This window comes from Molothrus aeneus, chromosome Z (genome assembly GCF_037042795.1).
Source record: "Molothrus aeneus isolate 106 chromosome Z, BPBGC_Maene_1.0, whole genome shotgun sequence".
Taxonomy (NCBI): Eukaryota; Metazoa; Chordata; class Aves; order Passeriformes; family Icteridae; genus Molothrus; species Molothrus aeneus.
This window is the reverse complement of record NC_089680.1, coordinates 8,621,653-8,643,864: the sequence shown is the minus strand read 5'-3', so window position 1 is coordinate 8,643,864 and position 22,212 is coordinate 8,621,653. Positions and strand designations below refer to the sequence as shown.

Here is a 22,212-nt window from a genome sequence, read left to right as displayed (position 1 = left end):
TGTTAATGAGTAGCTCAAAACTGCTTAAAAATAATTTTGTTTCTACTGTACATTGTAAAGACAAAGCTGGACTGATGTGAAACTGATTTTAAAACACAAACGAATTGCACTTTGCAGAGAGAGCTCCCCACCAAGCAGTTTAGGAAAGAACAGGGAGGAAAAGAAATGAAGAAGAGAGATGGTACAATGGAAGACCTTCCACATTAAAGGAAATAAAGATTGTTGATGTTTAATGAGATCAGCCAGAAAACAGTAGTTGGATTTCATGTCTCCATTTTGGTTTTTAACATCTTCAATGACAAATTGAGTAATATATAAGTAATATATACTTATTCAATAAAAGCAGGATAGAACAATGTTATCTAAAGAATTGTGCCTCCAGACTTTGCTTTAAACTCAAACCTCAACACATTGGTAATCTTGGAAGCTCTCCCTCGCAACAATAACTCCTTTGAGTTACTGTTGCATTGATGTTCCAAAACTGAAAGAAGAGGCTGCTGGTGTCGCAGACAACTGGAAACTAATTACCTTTAAACTTGGTTGCCAAATAGTAGCAGATCCCAGAAATAGGCCACAGAAGTTTCCTTAGTCTTTTACACGAATTTTACTCTCATGTTACAAGGAATTTTTTTAGCCAGGAACAATAGCCGTTGATTTAAATATTCTCCTTTCCCTTTAGCATTCTCTCGGAACATCAGTATAGAAGTGTTCATAAAGCAGACAATTTGTATATACACAAGGAAGACAGGTAGGATAAATAGGTGTGCACTACATACATTGTTCAAGATGTCAACCCTCCACACACACACACACACACACACACACACAATGCTGAGCAAAAATAGAACCATCCCAAATTACAGGTGATGTGGGAATGCGTACAGAGAGAGAAGACACAGCTGTCAAAGCTCAAATCATACAAACAGGTGACATGGAGCTGAGAGTCCTTGTCAGAGAACTTACAAGTAAAACTTCTCTTCCCACACAGGGTTCAGATTCCCAAAGATCGTTTTTGTCCTCTTCTTCGTTTTACCCACTTGAACAGTTACATATGGATCACTGGACCCCGTCTTGTCTTTGGCCTGCAGACCCTGAGCACACACCACTGAAAGGAAAACAGAAGGGTTACCACCACCCTGCAACAAGACAATGTATCCAACCACCACCTGAAGTATCAGCTCATAATGCCCAGAGAAACAGGAATATCCCTCATCAGAGCATTTCTGATGTGCTGCAGCTCATGGTGCACTACAGCACCTGCAATGGGGGTATCTGCACCTGCTACCTGTATGTGCACTCAGCAGAAAGACACAGAGGTCAGAGTTATAATTCCACACTAACTCTCTTACTTGAGGCTCCCAAGTGAGACCAAGAGACCCCACGACAATCCCACTCACCAGTGATCGTGATCTTTGCTGACCATTTTGAGGTACCATCCAGCACACTCTGTTTCACTGTCTTCATCTGCTGAGCATGTGTCATTTTGCTCTCACAAAACACATCTCTGATCAAGTCGAAGATCTCAGGCTTGTTCCGCTCCCGGATTTTCATGCGATCCTTCATGGCCATGATGAAATTCTGGGTCCGGTCTTCAGCTCCATGCTTCGAGCTCTTCTCTGCTGCTCCTGTGCACCAGAAAATACACAATGCTCATCAGGAACAAACACACACAAAATCATGTCTCACTGAATCTGGACAGGGGGATCGAAGCTACAAGTTACCCTTCACGTGATGGCTCCTGATACTGACATTCACACTCTGTTTCCCCGTGTTCCAACGTGCACAGAGACCTTGGGCCATTTGGAGGCAGAAGGAGTAGTTCCTCTATAGTCTGGGATCAGATTGCCCATCTAAGAGCAGGTTAATTTAATATCCTTACAGCTGAAGAACACCCAGGACTGACGTTCTTAACAGCATGGCCTCTGCTCTCATCACCTTGCTATGAACAAATAAATCCTTGCTTAGGCAAGTGCTAAGAAGGGGACATAGGACCACCCTTACAAATAGTACCTATGAGCTTGTCTCAGAGCTTCACTCCAGCACCACAGAAGAGAAGCTCAGATGAGTCTCCAGTGTCGGCATTTTCAACCCATGTGTGTCACAAAGCTCCCTGCTGAGCTCAGAGTCACTGCAAATCTATGTCTCCTGCTTCTCTGGATGCCATTCTATTTTATCAGTTCACACAGAGACAACTCAAATAATCAATTTCTAGAACTGCATAGGTATATCAACTACAACAAATACCTGTAAGACAGCAAACTCAACAGTTCAAAATCTGAGCCATTATAAGCATGTAGTGCTACCACAGTGTCCAGCAGCTGGAAACACAAGAGCCAGGCACAGAGTCTATAACTGCACAGGTAGTCAACCCCATCTGACAAAAGAGAAGCCTCTGGTCACTTGCATACCTAAAAAAATTTCAAAGTTCATATAATTATGAGATAAGACTACTCCCACCACCAAATACTTCCTACTCAATTCTGACAATCATTTTTACTGTCAGAATTTAGAAATTGACTACTGTGTCAGATGTGAGACATGCATCAATAAAAGCACCAATGTGAGCTAACAGGGCAGGTAACTCAGGTGTGAAATGAAAAGCAGGAACTCAGGATTGCACACAGTCTCTCTATACACTGTCTGCAGCAATTTCAAATTATGATCTTAAGTGAGATTAAGTTAAACCAGTAGAAAAGTCCTATGAACACCTTCAATCATAACCTTTCTGTTTAATGTAATATACTTTTGTTTGTTTTTCTTCTCTAGGATAGTTTAATTAAAGTAAGATTAGTCCCAGGAAAAATGTCCTCAATTCAAGTATTCACCAAATATTAAATTACCTTAAAAATATGTATTATAGCAGGTGCAAAATGTGTGCAAAGGGAGTCATTGATCCACAAAGATCCATGACTGTTTTCTGTTTTCTTCCAGAAGTGAGCAAATATGATTTCTGAAGTACCCATGCTATAAGAAACCACAGTTTTGCATACGATATTGTTTCAGCAAGTAGTGACTAAATATAAAAAAAGTCCTATGAACACACACAGAGGAGCCCAGCAGTACATAAGCAAAGAGAATAAAAAGAGTTTCAGCTTGCAATAGACTGTAACCACTGAAGTGTCAGAAGTTCATTAAGGACACTGCATACCAAAGCGTGTTATTAAGGACCTGGGTGTGAAACAAGCCATAATTTTACATTACCTGAGTACTTTTTCATTTTCCTTGCTAGAGGCCTGATGTTCAGTATTTCATTTAGTACAATAAAAAGTACATGCTCCAGAGTTTCCTGTTGTTGGCTTAAGATGAAATGAAATCAAAAATACTGAAATTAATTACACAGTCCCTGCTGTTTCTACTCACCAGTGATGCACCTAACATTTATTAAAGGAATATGAAACTGAAATGATACCAGGGGCTATGCTTTGAACTTCAGATAAGAAGTGCTATTCAGCTTTAACAGAACTAGGTCTCCTGAGGATGGAGACGGACTCTATGCTTTATATGCAGAACTACAGAAAACTACTGGGAATTTGGGAAAGGCCAAACTGAACAATTTGCCTTTCCTAGCTGGAATTCTGAGATCTGTCATGATCCAAAGACATCAACTCTGCCCTGACTTTTCTGACTTCAGGGAAATTAAGAACCAATTAAAACTAGCCTTAATGCAAGCACTGCAGGAGCATCAAATGAGGCCTTATAATGCAAGTTTGGACAAATGGAGGAATTCTAATAAAAAACATGTTTAACATCCCCACAACCTTGAGAGACCTGGCACAGTGGATTTATCCCTCTGCAAGCCTAGCAGCAGTCCAGGGCACTCTGGGTTGCACAATGTCCAAGCCATGACACACAGACCCCAACAGCCCTCTAGTCACCTCCAACACTTGGCTCTGCCTTGTGACTCCAGAGGAAACCCCTCACCTCCACCCACACTGCTTCCCCACTATGCCCAGATAATTTGTCCAGGCAGCTTCATTATTCCTTCCTTGGAAAAGGTCCCTCTCTGCCTGCAGAGACTGTGCCTGAATTGCAGGGCAAAAGCCTGAATCAGACAGACACCTTATTTAACAATACAGACAAACAAAGAACAGACAGTATCTGCTCTGCTGTCTCAACAACACACTCTTTCTTAATTTTGAAACCTGCTTCTTGGTACAAAACCAAGAGGGCTTCTAAACCAACCATTGGGGGACTAATTAACTATCATGTACGTGTTTTAAATGCAAAACATGTCACTATACTGAGTGGCAGAGGGTGCTTTTCCTGCTCTTGGACTGGGATTGCTTCTTCAAGCTGCAAAGACATTTTTGGTCAATGCATCAGCTTTTCAAATCCTGTGAATATCAACAGAAAGGCACTGGAATATACAAGTAACATGTACAGCTTTTGGGCTTTCCTTCTTTTTCTCTATGACAGAATTATCAGTCAATTTATGACTGGAAACAGAAAGCAAATATATCTATATTGGGAATTGTATTGATACAGCTATTAGTACACCACCAGTGCTGTTATTCTATGCTTTAAGAAGAATTCAAGAAAGCAACACTGTCAGGATAGAAGGCAGCTGTTCAGTAGGCGGATAATGCTTAGGAATTATATATTCTTGAAACTTAAAATAGATATTCAAGTTTCAAATAAAGGTATCCTTCTTCCTTCTGTGCAAATATTTTCCTACATAGGACTCTGGGAGCAAACAACTGTTCATCACCATGGTGTCTAACTATCATTCAACTCAGAAGCCAAGATGATTAGCACATGACTTAATTTGTCTGACTAACCCCCCACTCACTGACTCGGTCTCAGAACTGCAGAGTACAACACACAAAAGTTTCTCATCCAAAAAGCAACAATCACACCTGCCTCACAGTCCTGAGTCAAAATGCATCAATTAAAAAAGCTAGCCCAGAACTGTATGGGCCTCTTACAGGCTCTTGCTCACATAATGTTCCTTCCTTCCACCCTCTTGGTAATTACTCCTCTGCATTTGTTCCTCTGTCTCCTACTCATCCAGCTCCAGATTTACTCCTTCTTTGATACCAGAATTGCCCAACCCATTGTAATTCAGTTAGTACTGCAGCAATGCTCAAGACAAGAGACAAAAGCTCAGTTTCCAAAAGCTTTGCATGCCCTGGGGATGTTAAAAAACATCCCTCTATCCACTCTCACTCAAGTAAGAAAAGAAAAGTACCCATTCAGAATAGACTTCCACTACTTCCAAGAATAGCAGATGGCTAAAAAGAGAGCACTGTCCCTTGAGTAGGTATTTATGAGCTTATGATAAAAAAGGTAAGTGCCCTATCATCAGAATAATAACTCTACAACACTATGAACCAGGAGGCTGCAGTACACATACTACAACTAATTCCAGGCTATTGCACTTCAGACACCACCAATTCATGGAATAGCCCTGCTGAAGCAGTCTGCAAATGGGCTTTGATTCAAATTGCAACAAAGCATTGCTGAATTTTTCACCAGTGCAGTCCCACACTGATGATAAATTTTTTTAGAGTATCAGATAATAAGTTTCTTAAAAACATAGAGACAAAGAAAAATACCCTCAGAAGAGAGAATCAAACTTAATTCTACAAGACTTGGGAGAATTACTTTCCCCAGAAAGGTATGAAGGATGGAAAATGGATAAACAGCACATTCTAAATCTAAGGAATAAAACCCCAGGTGTCTACCCAAAATTTTAAGGCATAAACAATGGAAAAGTATTTGTGACCAGCCTGAACATTCATTTTACTCCAATGCAACATTTTCTGGAAGACTTACACAGATTGAAGTGAATATATATCCTGAGGCATCAAGGTATAATCAATAGAATTGTATTTGTTACCAGTCTGAAAATTCATTTTACTCCACTGTAACATTTTCTGGAAGCCCTAAATAGACATAAGTGAAGATATGTCCTGAGAACGTTTTGGGTTTTTTGCCGACAGCAACAATAAAGCTTCTGTTAGGAAAAAATCCCTCCTGAGTTCAGTATACAAGAAAGTTCAGTCTTGAATTTATGGGATCTCTAAACTACTGTTTGTCCCCCAGACACCCTGTTTCTCATTCCTCAAGCACAGACTATGTTCTTCAAACATGTGTATAAAAAGAAATTAAACTTCTCCATTTTCCTCTGGCTTTTTTGGTTCCAGTTAGAAGAACTTTAGCATGAACACACCAAAGTAAAGAACACAGTTGCCTGAAATTGCCTTTTAATATGTTTCTAGTATTGATAACAATTGTTTTCCCATTCCAGAGGCACATTCACCCCCTTCTCCAACTCCCACCACTATCCTCTGTCTTTTCTATTTTTTCATTACACATTTACCATCTCCAGCTTCCTCTACATCTCTAACCCAGCTAATGATACCTTCCACATTCACAGTGGGTAACCCTGCAGACTCCACTCACAATTTCTCTTCCTTGATTCTGAACACCTTACTAGAACTCAGTAAGGAAAATTTTTGTTTTGTTTGTTTTTTTGGTTTGTAGAAAGGGTTTTACCTTTCTACATGCTTCACACTTTTTAAGCCTGGTGTACTCTCAGTTGTTTCCTCTCTGTTTCTGTAACTCCGCAAGATGAAGTATCCTGAGTTTACATTTTGAAAGAAAATGTGAAAACATCTGCAACCCCCTGAATAAAATAACAAGTTCTTACTTAATGTTTTGTCACATATGAAATGTAATTTCCAGTTGTTTCTTCTATTCTATGAAAAAACACAACATCACATCCCACAGTCCATTGCATAAGATTATGTAATTACAGCTAGAGATACGAAAAGCTTCCCCCATGGTTATTCTTCAGTATCTCAGCTCCAGAGACTCCCTGTTCTCAGGGAATCTGAATCACTGAAGTTGTCTTCTACTTCTACCTTTAATTTTCTCACAGCCAACTTAGCCCTTTTACTCTTTTGTAAACAATGAGCTTAAAAAGATCTCTTACTCCCTGTAGCTTATCTCCCTCTTCACCAACATGGTGAAAGCAAAAACAGATTCAAACAAGGACTAAACCAATTCACAGAGCCACTGCTGCCAGCTATGAAACAGTATCTGCTGCCCAGAAAGGCTTTAAGACACGGATATCTGTAAACTGTAAGAGTAAGCCAGAGTCGTAGCAGGTGCACTACAGGCAGATCTCCTACATCTCTGCCCTGGGCTCCAAAACATCCCTTTAGAAACATTCTATTAGGGAAGACCTAGTACAGCTGTACAGCTATTTTTTTTTTTGAAACAGCATGATTCCTTCCCTCTTGTCCAATACTGCCCAGCATCTCTTTTGAAAGATTAACAATCTTGTATCATCCGAGACATTCTCATATTTCTCCCATTAGTATTGAACTCTCTCCAGTACCCATTCCCATCTGCAGTCTCCCTTCTTGAACATGGATAGCCACAACCCTCCTCTGCAGGAACATACTTCTTCTCAGTCATTAGCTATTTCTTTAATACAGAGGTTTTTCCCTGCTGTTTTCAACTTCAGGACTACTGCTCTGTAACACAGCTTTGTGCCTGTTTCCTCTCTGCTGCTGGTGCAAATCTAATCCTCCTATGTTCTCCACAGATTTCTCCCTTACTGAGATACCTCAACTCCCTTGCATTACAGCATCATGGGTATGCATCTGAATCCAGCCTGGATGCCTTGAGATTTTCACCTCAAATACTGAAAATTAGCAGTTAGCAGAGAGTTCTGGTGAATTCCAGAAATAGAAAGGTTATTCTCAGGAACTGACCCTGCACATCAGACTGTGACAGAACACTGAGCTATGACCAAACTACATTCTCCTGCACCAAATGCTCCTTGCTTAGTCACAGAAAGGTCTCAACAAAGCCAAGGTGCCAATGATGCAATAAATGCTATAAACTCACCTCCCAGCTCTCAAAGACAAATCTAGAACTGCTGAGCAATTGGGAGACAGAGGTGTTTGGCCAGGATCAGATGTGTCTTACAAATAAGGCATTGTAAATACCCTAGACCTAATTGACAACTTCAAGACTCTGCACTCATCAAAAATACAAGTATAAACAATATCCATTTGGGTGTTAAGAAGCGTCGTAAGAAAAAACAAATGACCTATGATTCACTGGTATCCCTTGCTGAATCACTCAGCCTGGCTTTCCCAAACAACTGCAGCCCAATTCAGATCACAAGATCCGACTTTTCAAATTCGTAGAATTGCTGAAAGGAATTTGCAATAAGTCCCTTCATACTTCACAAACTTTTCTGATTCCTTAGACTTAGTCCCTCAAGTTACAATGAAAAGAAGAGTGAACAAAAAGAGCCACACCTTCCTATTCAACATTTAACACACATGGAAGGAATTTCTATTCTATTTAGACTGAGGTATTTTGCTCTCAAGCAGGAATATAAATTTGAGACTGAATTAAGAAATGGTATTTCAAGCAAATAAGAAAAACTGGACCAAGGCAGATGCCTAAATGAATACTTTTTTCTCTTTTCTTCCCCCCTTTAATCAAATTCCTTTTAAACTTCTCCACTGTTTGTGTAAGGTGTCATTTCTTCTGCAAAGTTACAGAGTTCCTTGAAGAGATAACTTGTTTTTTACTTAGTTTTTTACACCAACGAAATAATCAGAAATGCTAGTAGGAAGATGAAATACTGCCCATATACTCGAACAACACCTTTGTGTCTGACTCACCATCTCTGTTAATTCAGCCCTAGGTCTCTAAAGTGGTTCAGCCAAGCAGGCCTACTGTTGAAAAGACAAAATGCCTTCCCCCAGGCTGCTGTTGGTACAGATAATCCAAGCTAAATTCAGGAACTATATACCCTAAGCACGAGCCCAGTGCTGCTCTAAAAAGCTTAAAACAGGGGCACAGACCGATGGTTGGAACAAGCAACCTGACTGTAGTACCAGGGCAGGGGGGAGAGAACAAATGTCAGAACATTCAGCCTCATACCCTCTTCATCCAACCCATACTTCAATGCAGGATATGCTAGAAAATACACAACCTGAGCTGACACAAACAGAGCAAACAAAGCAAAAAACCAAACCAGCCATCAAAAAATCAACAAAAGCCAACAAACAGATGAGAAAGAGTAAAGAATTAAACCTTCTTTAAAAGGATATCAAGCACAGTGCTGTGAAGCTTTTCTGCATCAGTGGAGCTATCTGTGCCCCAAGGAAGGGGTTTAGCCCAATGGCACCTTTTCAGAAAACACACAGTCACTTCAATCACTGCAGCTTCACTGATCCCTGAGATATGAGCAGTACATTTAGGAAGGCTCTGGCAACAATTTCTGGAGCAGCCACACTCCACTGAACTCTACTCACTCTGCAGGCAGTCAGCATTGAGCAGGTCTTGGCACTTCTCGTGGCACTTGACCCCGCACTCCCCGCAGCGCATTCCCTGCCGCGCGATGCCCCACAGGAGCCCCTCACACTCGTAGCAGTAGGTAGGAGTTGTGGCTGTCCACACTTCAAAGTTGTGTGGGGTTGTACAAGAGATGGGGTAAATTAAGGCTTGCAAGGTCTTCTTATAGACATGAGATTTCTGAAAGGCAAGAGCACAAGTAAACCAACATCCAGGGAGGTGACTGAGCATATTTTTGCTAGCTAATGCAATGATTTTACAGGAAAAGGCATGACCAGTACTATAAAGCTACACATTTGAGGTGGACAAATGCATCAAATTTTTGCATGCAGTGTCAGAGGACACCCCTTGCCTTCCAAAAGTGTCTCCCCAGGCGTTAAAAAAACTGGAAGACGACAATTTATGGGAAATTTGTGGATGGGAAATACCTTGAATAAAGCAAGTTTCACACACTGTTCCTTATGGCACATAGCATGGAAGGAAATAGTAAGATTACTGAGATCAAAAAGTGTTTGACAGCACCATCAAGGCAAATGATGCCTCTTGTGGTGTCCTATGCAGGACCAGGAGTTGAATTCAATGATCCTGATGGGTACCTTTCCAACTCAGCATATTCTGTGATTCTGTGTTTCTACATTTTTCAGGATTATATTGATACATTAAATATTACTTTTATGTTTAGTTTCTTTGACCAAATGATACAGGAAGCTTTGCATCCATATTTCCAGACATCTGTGAAGCTGGCTCTGAATCTCAGAGAGCCAAATCCCTTTAATTTGCTTAGTCAGAATAAAGAGAAGTCAAGTAACCCTCCCACTTACCAGCTCTTCATCTTTGAGAGATGTTCTAGTAGCCATTGCTGAGGTAATTCCGGCTTTTCGGGACTGAACCAGTGACTAGGGAAGAAGAAAGTTTGTTATTCACCACCAACATTTACAAGTGCAATGGCATTACGTGCCCAGAGATGTGAGGAAGGGGACTCTGTCATGCCAGACACCAAACCAGCAATCTAATGAATTTAAGTTGGTTTCTTAAATGACTGCTCACATCTCAGAGGAGTCAAATGTATACTCTGAAAGGTCTCCAACTTGTTTCCATCTGTCCATAATCAGTCTCACTCTAGTAAATTTCTATTTGTTTCTCTGAAAGAATTGCCAATGAAACCTGGGTTCCCATCTTCACTTTTACTTTCTGGTAGCAACAGTAGCCCTTCTGCTGTCTGAGGTCACTACAACAGACTCAGTTTTGTGTATCTAACTTCATTCATACCCAAACGGAGATTATTTCACCAGCTTTACAAAACATACAACACCCCAAAATGTGACAGCAAAGAGGTTGCAAGGATAAAAGAAAGGGGAGTGAGTTGGGAGCAGAGGTTTGAATGTGACAGTGTATCACATTCATCAGCCATCACTGAACACAATGAACTGCATTTTCCCCTTGGAATACTGCCTTTCACATCATGCCAGCACTGCTTTGCAGCTGTGGACAGCCCAGGGCACTGTCTTTGCAGCACCTCACAGTGGCATACAAGGGATTTCTACAGCCTCTCCAGTAACATGAAGGCAGAGAAGGATACTTAAAGATAGCAGGACTTGCTTTGAAATCATCCAACTCTATCAGTTTTGTACCACTTATGTTCTGCTTTATGCTGTTTCAAGAGAGACTGAAAAAGTTCATTCCAACAGTGATGGAGCAGGACAGAGTATTGGATACGCATTCACTGCAATAAGGTAGGTTCAAACAAAAAGCAAAGAAGTAGAGGGGGAAATAACATAAAGTAAGGGGTTTTTTTCTGGTAAAGACTTGATGGTTAGTCTTCACCTGCACTTACCATGGCCTGTGAACAGAGAGAATGAATGCATTCAAGGGAAGTAACACAAGTTAATGCCATTATTGCAACAATTTAAGATACAAGCAGTTAGCTAGACACATGCCAAGCTGCCCATGTATAAGCTGGCAGACAAAATTGTATGCATCTTTTCATATGATTTACAGGATATAGAAACTTTGGTCTTTCAGCTGTTACAGCATTTCTCTCAAGTATGAAATCGCTACGTGTACTGAATACAACCAAGAGAAAACCATTTGTCCTGCAGAAGCCTTATCATACAAGCATATGAAACTTGTCCTCATTACTCACTTGGTTCACATGCTTCCTCAGTGCAGAAGTCTACTGGCAATATTGCAAATAGCTTTTAAAATCCAACCACATATGCTCGTTTATCTATCCTCTAAAATTCCAGCCTTCTGGTAAGCTGCCAAACCTCACACGGATGTTATAACTTTCCCTAAGGTATGTGACTTTTAGGAAAACTTTTAAAATTCTGCAGGCCTAAAAATAATAAAATATTTTGTGTAAAGTAAAAAGGATAAAAACTTGAAAAATACCCTAATTCTCTGAAATGAATGAAATTGTCTACAAAACCATAGCTCATTCTCACTGAGATTTTTTAAGCAGTACTCCTAACCCTTTAGTATAAGAATTAATTTAATAAAACGCTTGAGATTCTTGAAGTGACAATGAATGTGCCCATATATCAAGAAAGTAAAGCCAATTGTGTAAATGCTGTGTGGCAGAAGAGAAACAAACAAATCTCTTACCAGATCACTGACAAGTGGAATTGGCTTTTTTTTGCGGAGATCAGGCATGCTATCGATGCCATAGAGACCACCTGCAGGCCTGGAAATTCAGGAGAAAAAAAAACCAACAAAACAACTAATTAATTTAGGGTTGGTAAGGGTGAAGAGGGCGATGCTTTACTGGAGCAAGAAAAACAGCCAGAAGATTATACTTAAGAAAGTGTAAAGTTAATGCTAAAAATGATTAAGTGTTTATCTTCTTCACATGCAACAATCCAGACATTCCTGCCTGATATTGGTGGTTGGGAGGGAGCACAACAAAGAGGATCAGCCCCAGGGCAGAATGCTGCCATCTTCTGATTCTAGTTTAGAACACACTTAATACTGGCCCTTGAGGACCGTATAATTGTTAGGAAAAAACTGACATCAGAGGAGAAAATATATTATTTTTGTTTCTATAAAAGAGACCATTGTGGTGCTCAGCATTTCAAGCCATGCAGACTAGTACACACAAGAGATACCATTTGCTGGCAGAAGTGACAATGAAGCAGAAGGGTGATTACCCCAGCAACAGTCAGAGTCTGATGAAATAAAACACTCTGACCTACTTCCCCTTCCCAATGAGACCAGCCTGGATAATTATACCTGGATCCTACCACTTACTGGTAACACCACATGGATGTTCCCCTGTACTTGAAGATGGTCTATTAATCCAGCTGAAAGGCCTCCAGTAAATGCATCCATCTCTAAGGACTTTAGATAATGCTTTTTCCTAAAGCTGGAAACTGAGCACACATCTCTCTGCTGTAGCTTCCTCCCCACAATGAACACCCAGCCCAGCAGGCAAAATCCACAGCACTTCTCAGTGTCTCTCTCACCCTCCCCATCTCCACTCTGGTCTCAGGCCTTGCTAACATTAAGAATATGGCTTCTGAGGTCTTCTCGATTACAGAGACTGCAAGGGAACCCTCTGCCTCTTCATCTTTAGCCATTTGTCTCCACTCCCTGACACTCTGGCTTACATGTTTTGGTATTTGTATGATAAACTGGCTGGCAATTTCAGCCTGGTTATTTTGTTGATTTGGTACAACATACCCAGTCAAAATGCTCTGCAGGAAAATTACAGGAAAAAGGAGTGTGGTACAAACTGTTCATACAGTCATAAAAACTACCTTTCCAAACAATCTAGGAAATCAAACTGCCACTACAAATTCACACATGCTATGAAAATTATGAGGTTGATAAATGACAAGAGGCAACCTGCAGCCATTAGAGAGCAGGGCCTACTCAAGCCCCCTTAAATACAGCCAAAAGCAAAAAACCACCAAACAACAAAACATCCAGTGTGACCAAACCCATGCTACAGCATGAGAATGGACAAGGATGCCACAACACAGCCTAGCATGAGGCTGTGACAAAGAGGAAAGCAGTCCATTATTACAGAAACATGTGACAGAATTGTAATAGTATAATTGACTTTTTTGATGGGGCGTAGGAGGGTGACGTGTCCAAGCCATGGCTGAACTGACAGCTGCTGCTGGCTGACAAGCCTGGTGGGAAGGTGAGCAGTCACGTGTAAATGCAAGAGCCATGTCAGCTCCCCAGTTTTCCAACAGTGCAGTTTTCCAATACTGGAAATCCTCACAGCAAGGCCACGCTGTGTTTTTTCACTAGAGGCTATCATCACTTCCAATAGAGAATTCCAGAAAATTTTTTTGACAAAGTCATACTGCAAAAATCCCTTCTGAATTATTATAGAAAAATCTCACCCACATAAAAAGTAAGAAATATGTTTATATTGCCACATTTGTCTGCTGCCCTTATGCTACAAAACCTTTCCGATACTGGTGTTACTGTTTTGAGGTAAAATAGGTGTCACGGCAGACTACTCAGATGATGCAAAGAATCCCGGGATTACCTGGACCACAACACAGCTTATTGATAAGCTTTGCGTCAAGGATTTGTGTAAATCCCTTGAATTATCAAAGCATATATAAAATTGAAAGGGAGAGTGTATAACCTGAAAAGATTCAACAAAATGATCACAAGTAAAACTCCAGAGTTAATGCTCCTGGCTAACAGCTTTTTCCTACCTGATTTCAAATTTTTTTTCTAATTTAATTGAAAGGAAATTGTGATACTCTGACATTTCCCAGGAAAGAAGAGAAACATTAAAATTGCATGCTTTATAAATTCAAGATGAGCCTATATAAATTATTGTGCTTGAGAAACATGTCTAGTTACAACTTGGTTTGTTGCAAAATACTTTTGATAGATTGAGGTTTATGACAGAAACAGTGGTAAGCTAGGATGACAAATGTATTTGAAAGGTGCTTGTATTTGTCACCGAAGAGAGGTGTACTAGTACATACATAGTTACACACCCGGATGACCTGCTTTTAGCTTGTTAATATTAATAAAAAAATTCAATTTCTAATTTCTAACAACAATTCCTAATTTTCAAAAGTGTTGTGCTTTTAGCTACCTCAGTCCCTTTATTCAAGCACAACTGCTACCTCACTTAGTAACAGAAGAATTGACAGTGCCTCAAATGTGCACAGTGCAGTTTTATATGTAATAGGATAACTTGCTTCTGCAGTGGATGTAATATTTATAGCATTATAGAGAGCTGTATTGAGGAGTGAATAGCATTTCTGTATGAGAAGATAATTTGCACTAATAAATAAAAGATACAGATATGAGGTACTACACTCAGAAACTGATCCATAATACCAATTGTCCATTTTATTTGAAGTGATATCTCCAAAGCCAGTGATTACAGACAGGGAGTTCCTGTTGCATTATACTATAAATGAAAATTGCTTGAAGCACGTATTCATCTTTTAATACAAGTTGTATCACACAGGGGTTTCTATTAAATCTTGACAATCTAAGCAAGCTAAGGTGGTTTGCAGTAACAGAGGATGACTACTTCCTTCAAAGGACACAACAACTGCAATCTTCCTATTGAAAGAACAACTCAAAACATAAATAATTTAATATACTTTGAGGCTAATAAGCCAAAATGTGGCCAAGGGTTGAATTAAAGGTTTACATCCCACAACCACCTTCTCTGGGAATCCCTTGCATGGGATGAGTGAGTATGACAAACTTTTGTTCAAAACTACATTAGCCAGACTGTTCAGCTGTATCTTGTGTAGAAAAGAAAAAAATTACAGACTAGAGCAAACAATGCCTCGAATTGACAACGCATGTTTAAATAATTCAGGACTTGTAGGTGTATCTACCTTTCAGGCTAGGAAATAATTTGATGCGCATGAACCAATAAACTGAGTACACTGTCTCCTTGTTAAAGCAGGAGAAGGTGCTGTTTATAGTTACAATAAATCACTGCCTCCTGCTCCTGCAAATTGCCAATTCTCCAGCAGCCCACTCACTAAGTCCCAGGTTCCTTGGGAAAAGCAGAGGGTTGCTAGGCAGCTCCAGGCATCCGCAGGTGACTATTTGTGGGAATACCAGCACCACAGAACAATGACTCCAAAAGGAGAAAGCCATATAATGAAGCCTCCAATTTAACTTTATGTTTTTTTTAGGGAAGCTTCCTTAAGTAGTATGAGAATTAACTTAAGCAAGCCACTGTCTGGCTGAGATTTCAGGGCAAATCTTGCTGCTGCTGACTGACAGCTCCTAATGGGTGCCCCACCATCAAACCAAATCACCCTGACCATGTACCAGGAACATAACCTGTAAAATGTGTCACTGTCTTTTTCCTGCCAGAGGATCCCAGAGAAGCTGCCATGCTGGCACCTATTACCACAGAGTGTCACGCTGCAATTACAAACAGAATTTGTCTGCTTCATTTGCTGCAAGCAGTGTGTTGTGGAGAGAATGCACGACCTGATCACTCTCATCTGTCCAAAATAGGCATGATGAGCAATGCTTTAAAAATACAGACTGCAATAATTTCCAGAGTTAGTGCAGTTTTAACTACTACAAGGAATCCCTGCAAATACAGAAGACTCCCCCAAACCTATTATCTTCTTTTAAGAGCAGAAGACACAGCACTCCTTCAGAGCTACTCTTTCCCTTCTGCTGCCACCAATGAATGATTCAGGAGAAAGGATTTCATGGGGACCACTCTGAGGTGCTCAGCAGCAATTATTTAATACTGCTGCCATAAGCACTTGCCACCAACACATTATAGAATATACACTGCAGCTATAGCCTTACTCTTAATCACAGGTCTCTGTGGAAGAGCTGCATATCCCACCTCCACTGCTTTAGAAGAGACTGACATACAGCAGCAGCCTGGCCTTCAGTGAGGCTTGGCCACTTGATTATTTTATTAAAAACATCATAAATGCTATTTTTATTTAGACTGAACTGCAGACTTCTAAAGCACACTCTGACTATAAATACAGGGATAAAAGGTCCCAAAATATCACTTACCCTCCTTTGAGCCAGGGTGGTTTTGATGGATCAGCCTCATCTTGGCCCTGAAGTGGGAGAAGGGAAAAAGAAAATAACATGAAAGTTTCCAGAAACACCAGGAAAATTATTTGTACTGTATTCTGCAGAAAGGGTAACAGACCATACTGCATGCAGGCAAATGCATACAGAAACTCGTTCAAGCACCTCCAATGACCAAGATGTCAGGGTAAGTCATACAGACACAGACAGACTATGCAATTTCATTGAACAGCCAGGACTAGAACCTGAAGAGCCTGTTCAGTGCAACTCCACATTCAAAAGGCAGTCTTGAAGACAAATGCTTTCTTTTTTTCTACCTCCATCAAGTTACTGGAGAGCTCCTGTTACTACAGGTCACCACTTAACATGAATGTGGTCACAATGAAGATGTTATAAATTAAAAGCGCTTCTATGAAATGCACAAATGACAGATTAACATGAACCTCTGTATGAACACTTGTGAGCTTTGCTCATGCCCAAATGCAAAGACTCTTTAGTCTCCTAAGCAAAGAGGTCCCATTGTAGCTTCACTCATTTATTTAAAAGTATTTCACTTCTAACAGACATGAAACAAGGGCCACCACTTGCAGGTCAACTGCAGGGATTCCACAGTGTGACAGAAAACACCACAGAATGCAAATGTGGAGATTCATATTTATGAATTCAAACCATGTTTTTATGTTCACATTAAGACTACATCCATAGACTGTTTCTCTGCGGATCTTGAGTGGACTAATTAGAAGTGATAAGTATCTGAACACTTGCAATGTACCTGGAAGAAACAATAGGTTCTGGATAAGGGGAAAACAGCTATCCATAACTAGAAACCTCTTTGTTTCAGCTCACAGGTCTTATGTTCTCCTGCATTCCCTGAAAGAAATGCTGCTTTCACAAAGGACTAAGTAGGTGATGATGCTAGCTAAAACTCCAACCTCAGATAGTGACATCTGCCATGAGAAAAAGGAGGCTGCAACTTGCACACAGTGAAAAAGAAAGTATTTCCAGCCATGGAACTCAGAACCTGAGAGTCAACAAAATAAAGGAGCTTGAGTCAGGAAATAAGATCCAACTCTTATTGCAAAATAAAGGAACACAGCCCCAGAAGAAAGTTCTTTTTTCTTTTCCTTTTTTTTCTAAACTATGCTCTGAGTGAGTTGTGCAACCCCACACTGTTCACAGGTGACAAACAAAGATTCCCAAGAAGAGCAGAAATAACCAAGGAAAGATGTTCTCTTTGAGGTAACAACTTGAACAGAAGCAAATGTCCAAACTTTGTATTTTTGAGTCCTACAAATTAGGGAATTTGCAGATTTAAAGACTACCTATTAGTAATGTTTATTATTTTGTATTTAAACAGATTGAACAATACGATGTTATCCATAATGGAATGGGCATGATCAGACAGGCCTGCAGAGCAGGAAGGGGCCCAGACCCACAGTCCAGTACCATGCATGTTTCCCCATAGCTACAGCTGCACACAAGGCTCCACCAAGCTTTGCTACCAAAACCCCTCAGCCTGAAATCTGCATTTTCTCCAGAGGGATCTGAACCAACTGCTGGTCAAGAGAGATTTCATCAAGTAAATGCAACCAGATCCTTCTGAGCACACAGGGGAGGACATCTCTACCTTCGCATCTGAACACTTGGAAGAGCTGTGGTTAGAAAGCAACACTAAAATGGACAAAGGTTTCATACTGGGCTGAGCTTGACACCAATGGCTCAGCTATGCTGAATGACAGAGAATGACAAACACAAACGTGGCAACACTGATGGCAGAAGTCAGTAATAACAAGGTTTTCCATAATTTCCACATTACGAGAATGAAATGTGACTGATATTTGAGACATTAAAAGACTACAAAACAGTGTGCTCACTGCAGACTGGAGACCACAAGAGTATCAAGAATCTGGGAATAAGGGGGAAGGAAAGATATAGGGAAAGTTGTTACCTAGTTAAGCAATTTCCTACAGGCAACCACAAGTCAACAGAGAATAGCCAGGAATGTGGACATGGGGAAGGCAGAAAGTATGATCAGGAAACAAACCTACATCATGTCCCAGATTTGTGATGTGCAAGTAAAACTTGCCAGGAATTCCAGATCACTTTAAAAAATGAGCAAAAATATAATTTATTTTTACCAAATCTTTCAGACATGCGAATAAAAACAAAAGGCAGAGCTTCTCTGGTGTCAAGATTGAAAATCATCTGGGCATAATAGCACAAAACAAAATAAAGAGCTTTCAGTAAGTGGCAATATTGATGCAGGGCCAAAGCAGGTGATGGCTGTGTGAAAGCAGGAGTTATCATCTGCTGAAAGCAAAGTAAAGAGCTAATTTGTTCCAGGCAGCCTTCTCCCCGAGAAAATGCCAAGAGAACCAGCACCTGACATCCATCAAACGAGGGCTGATGCCTTGAGACTGTAGAAGAGCCAATGCAGTACTCACAGTTAAAGTGTGTATGTGTGGAAGAGGGAAATGTGATCCAGATTAGTGTAGGACCATTAATGGCTTCAAAAGCTTGAAAGGGTTCTGAGCAAACATGAAGGAAAGAATTAAGATGGAGGCTACTGAAAAACAGGCTTTGTTTCACAAAGCAACTATTTTTCTCTAACTATAAAATGAATGATGAACTGAATTCTCATTTCAAAAAAACCCTTTTGATGCAGTGCCATATGACGTTAATAAAGACCGGATAAGCTGAGGAGGAGGAAGGAGCTTTCAGGTGGATAAACAAGTAACTGTAACTGAGCCAGTCATGGACAACGCAATAAGGAAGCTAGTGGGAGTAAGTAGGATCTGCTGATAAAATCTGGAAATGACAAACCCAGGAGAATTATTGACACTGAACTCATAGGTCCGGTAGAAAGAACTGATGGCAGTAAATACGGCAGCGATGGAGGATCAAACATGGAAAAAATGGCAAGGTTGAAGTCCCAAAGACTGCCATGAATTTGACAGATACAAGGTGTTCCTCAGTGGAGAAAAGCATGAAACAATGGATTTGAGTTCTAGTCACCACACTGACCATAAACCTCTATGATCCAGCCAGGCAGGAATAGAACATAATCCATAGAACAAGTCCAATGCAATGTCTCCACAGAAGTAAAAGCATAAATACCTTTGTACTATGTTGGCAAGATTTCTTCAGAAAAGCATATGAAATCTTTTTATTCTGCATCAAAGTAAAAAAAAATCACAAAGGAAAATGGCAAAAGCAGCTGGAGTATGTAAACACAATCCTATAAGGAGAGAAACAAAACATCTTGCTTACTTTAGCAAAAAGAACCTTTTCCTGTGCTTGTTCAACAGGCAGGTGAATAGGAGAAGAACTACAGCTAAACAGAGGATGAAAATTCAAAGATGTGTCATGACGACACCTCCGTAGAAGTCTTTCAAAAGGACAAGCAGACACCAAACCATAACAGTTCTAGAGAATGACATTGGGAGGTTTATATTAAAAGGAAATGGCACATAATATCACACAGTGGCAGTCACCAAGAAGTCCTCTGCAGTCCCTTCTTGCACTGACGAAGTGCAAGAGTAGTCAAAGAAGCAGAGGCTGTATTAGCTACACGTGCTGGCATGAGGGTTTAAGACATCTCCATCAATGCCATCTAAACAAAGTAATCCACAGTGTGCACCCCTCTTGGGGGTAAGAACTCTTCACATATGCCTCCTTATTTAAAGAAAGCACACACTAGTATTGTCCATCCAGATGAATTTGCTGCAGGTGGTGAGTTTCTAACTCTCCAAAGGCAGCAGTCGTGCCAGGACAGAGCAGGGCTCCAGCAGCTGCCCTGGGACTTGACACCAGCCACCGGTCTCCTCAAGTTCAGCCCACGGCAGCAGCCTGAGCTGGTCAGAGCCAGGGCAAGCAGCAGAAACAAGAGGCACGTGAGAAGAGCACTGCAACACCTGTGAGAGTTTTTAACACTGTCTTTCCCAAGGACAAATGGGAAGGCAAAGGGAAAGCAGACACATTTAACACCCTGTCATCCATCCACATGCTGCAAGTCAAAGAAAGTGTTTTGCTGGCTCATGGCCTTCTCTGCACAGCTCTGTCACTTGATCTTTCCTTGAAAGCAGCCACATCAGACTGAATCTGAAATTTAATTTTTTTAACCTCCAGTAAGCACATATAAGAGCACTGAAACAATGGAGAAACAAACATGTAAATAAAACAGGCCATCACATCCTCATTTGATTTTTAAAAATTTTTTGATGCTGGTGGATGACATTTTTATACCTACTATCCAACAAATACTTTAAAATGGGGAAGTGCTTGTCACCCTAGTACTGCAGTATATTCACCCACAGTAAAGCTGTATAGTATATTGCAAACAGCTGCTGAAAGGTCTTCTCCAAGTAATTAAAGTCTCTGATCAACAAAGAACCAGTAAGAAAAACTATGTCAGTGACAGAGCAGCATAAATTGAAGGCCCTGGATTAAACAAGGCAACAGACATGGTTACTTAAGTCAAGGTATTCAGTCATAGGGAAGTCAATGTTTGGTGACGCCTATAAAGGAAACAACAGGAGTTTTGCTTACTAAGGAAAAGCAGCAGCTGGGCTTACAAGTAACTTGAGAAGTTATTTAACAAAGCTGCAATTTTAAAATTTTGCAAATTCTCTCATACACAAGAAGATACTTTAATGGACAAAACAAACAATTATGCACTTCTGTAGAAGCAAAGGTCCATAAAATGGACAGAGGGGCAAAAAAAGAAATAAAATAAATCACAAAGTCTGGAGCATCACAAGGGAAAGAAAGAACATCCACAGATCTGTTAACCTTTTATATGTATCTAGCTCTCCACATAAAAGGCTTCCTAACAATGTAATTTTCCATCACATCTAAGTACATTGTGTCTAGCACATTATCCTCTTAAAATATAAATCAGATGTAAAACATGTAAAGCTGCTTTATGCCACTTTATTTAAACAGATTTAAAAAATCAATAATGACATCTTATTTGTTTTGAAAATCATCCTAACTTGTTTTCAAATACCATGTTTTATTATTAAACCTCAAAAGCCTCAGTTAGATATAGGTTAATCTGAATCAGGCTAAAACAAGGAGCAACTGACTAAATTAAACTTCTGGTCATGCCTAATTAGTGCATTTCTTCAGTGGCATTAACAGAGTCAGACTGAACTAAATCTTCCCAATTAAGTCAGTCTTGTGGTTCAATATCTTCATTCACTCAAGTATGCAGCATTTTACATGGAATCCGAAGCTTCAACAAGTCAAGGGATTATTTTAAATTCATTCTGTATTCTGCAATATTATCCATTTATTAAGGGCTGAAGAGCCCCAAAGGAAGCTCCTTCCAACTGATGCATCATCCAGTACCAACTTTCTAGCTGCCAGATGAACAGTTTAAGGAGGTTTACAGTGGTTTTGCCCTGAAGTCAAAAGGGGACTGTATTTAATACCAATATTTGACACCAGTTATCTCTGCATTCCTGAAAAAGCGTTAATTGACAGATATTTACCAGTAAGAAGGAAACAAAACTGCTGATATATGAGCCAATAAAGCTTAGAAATGCAAATTCATTCGACTCAAGGGATGACATCTGCATGGAGGCCCAAAAATCCGTGCAAGGTTCAGCTTCTCCTGGAAGCCAGTTTTGCCTTATTTATACAGGAGAGGGGGAAGCACAGCAGGCACGGAATACGCACAGCACAGAGTCATGAAAATAAAAGAGCTGAGATTCCAAAAGCCAGTAATTTCTCTATGTGAGATACAGTTGCTAACACAATTGTTGACAAAGCACACAGCAGTCAATAAAACAATTCTGCAGATCCTCCTAGGAGGAAAGAGTTACCTGTTGCCCACAGGATAATGGGTAGAGGTAACCAGTTCATGAC

At 40.3% G+C, this 22,212-nt stretch overlaps 1 protein-coding gene across 1 annotated transcript in view; it reads right to left on the bottom strand.

Moving 5' to 3' along the window:
- The window catches only part of UNC13B (unc-13 homolog B), a 207,235-nt gene that overhangs the window by 68,936 nt on the left and 116,087 nt on the right, over positions 1–22,212 (bottom strand). The window contains exons 11-16 of the mRNA XM_066568646.1: positions 16,321–16,367; positions 11,932–12,010; positions 10,149–10,223; positions 9,288–9,507; positions 1,398–1,625; positions 964–1,105 (exon numbers count right to left, since the gene is read on the bottom strand). Of these exons, the coding sequence (XP_066424743.1) occupies positions 964–1,105; positions 1,398–1,625; positions 9,288–9,507; positions 10,149–10,223; positions 11,932–12,010; positions 16,321–16,367 (791 nt within the window). The remainder of the gene's footprint in view (positions 1–963; positions 1,106–1,397; positions 1,626–9,287; positions 9,508–10,148; positions 10,224–11,931; positions 12,011–16,320; positions 16,368–22,212) is intronic.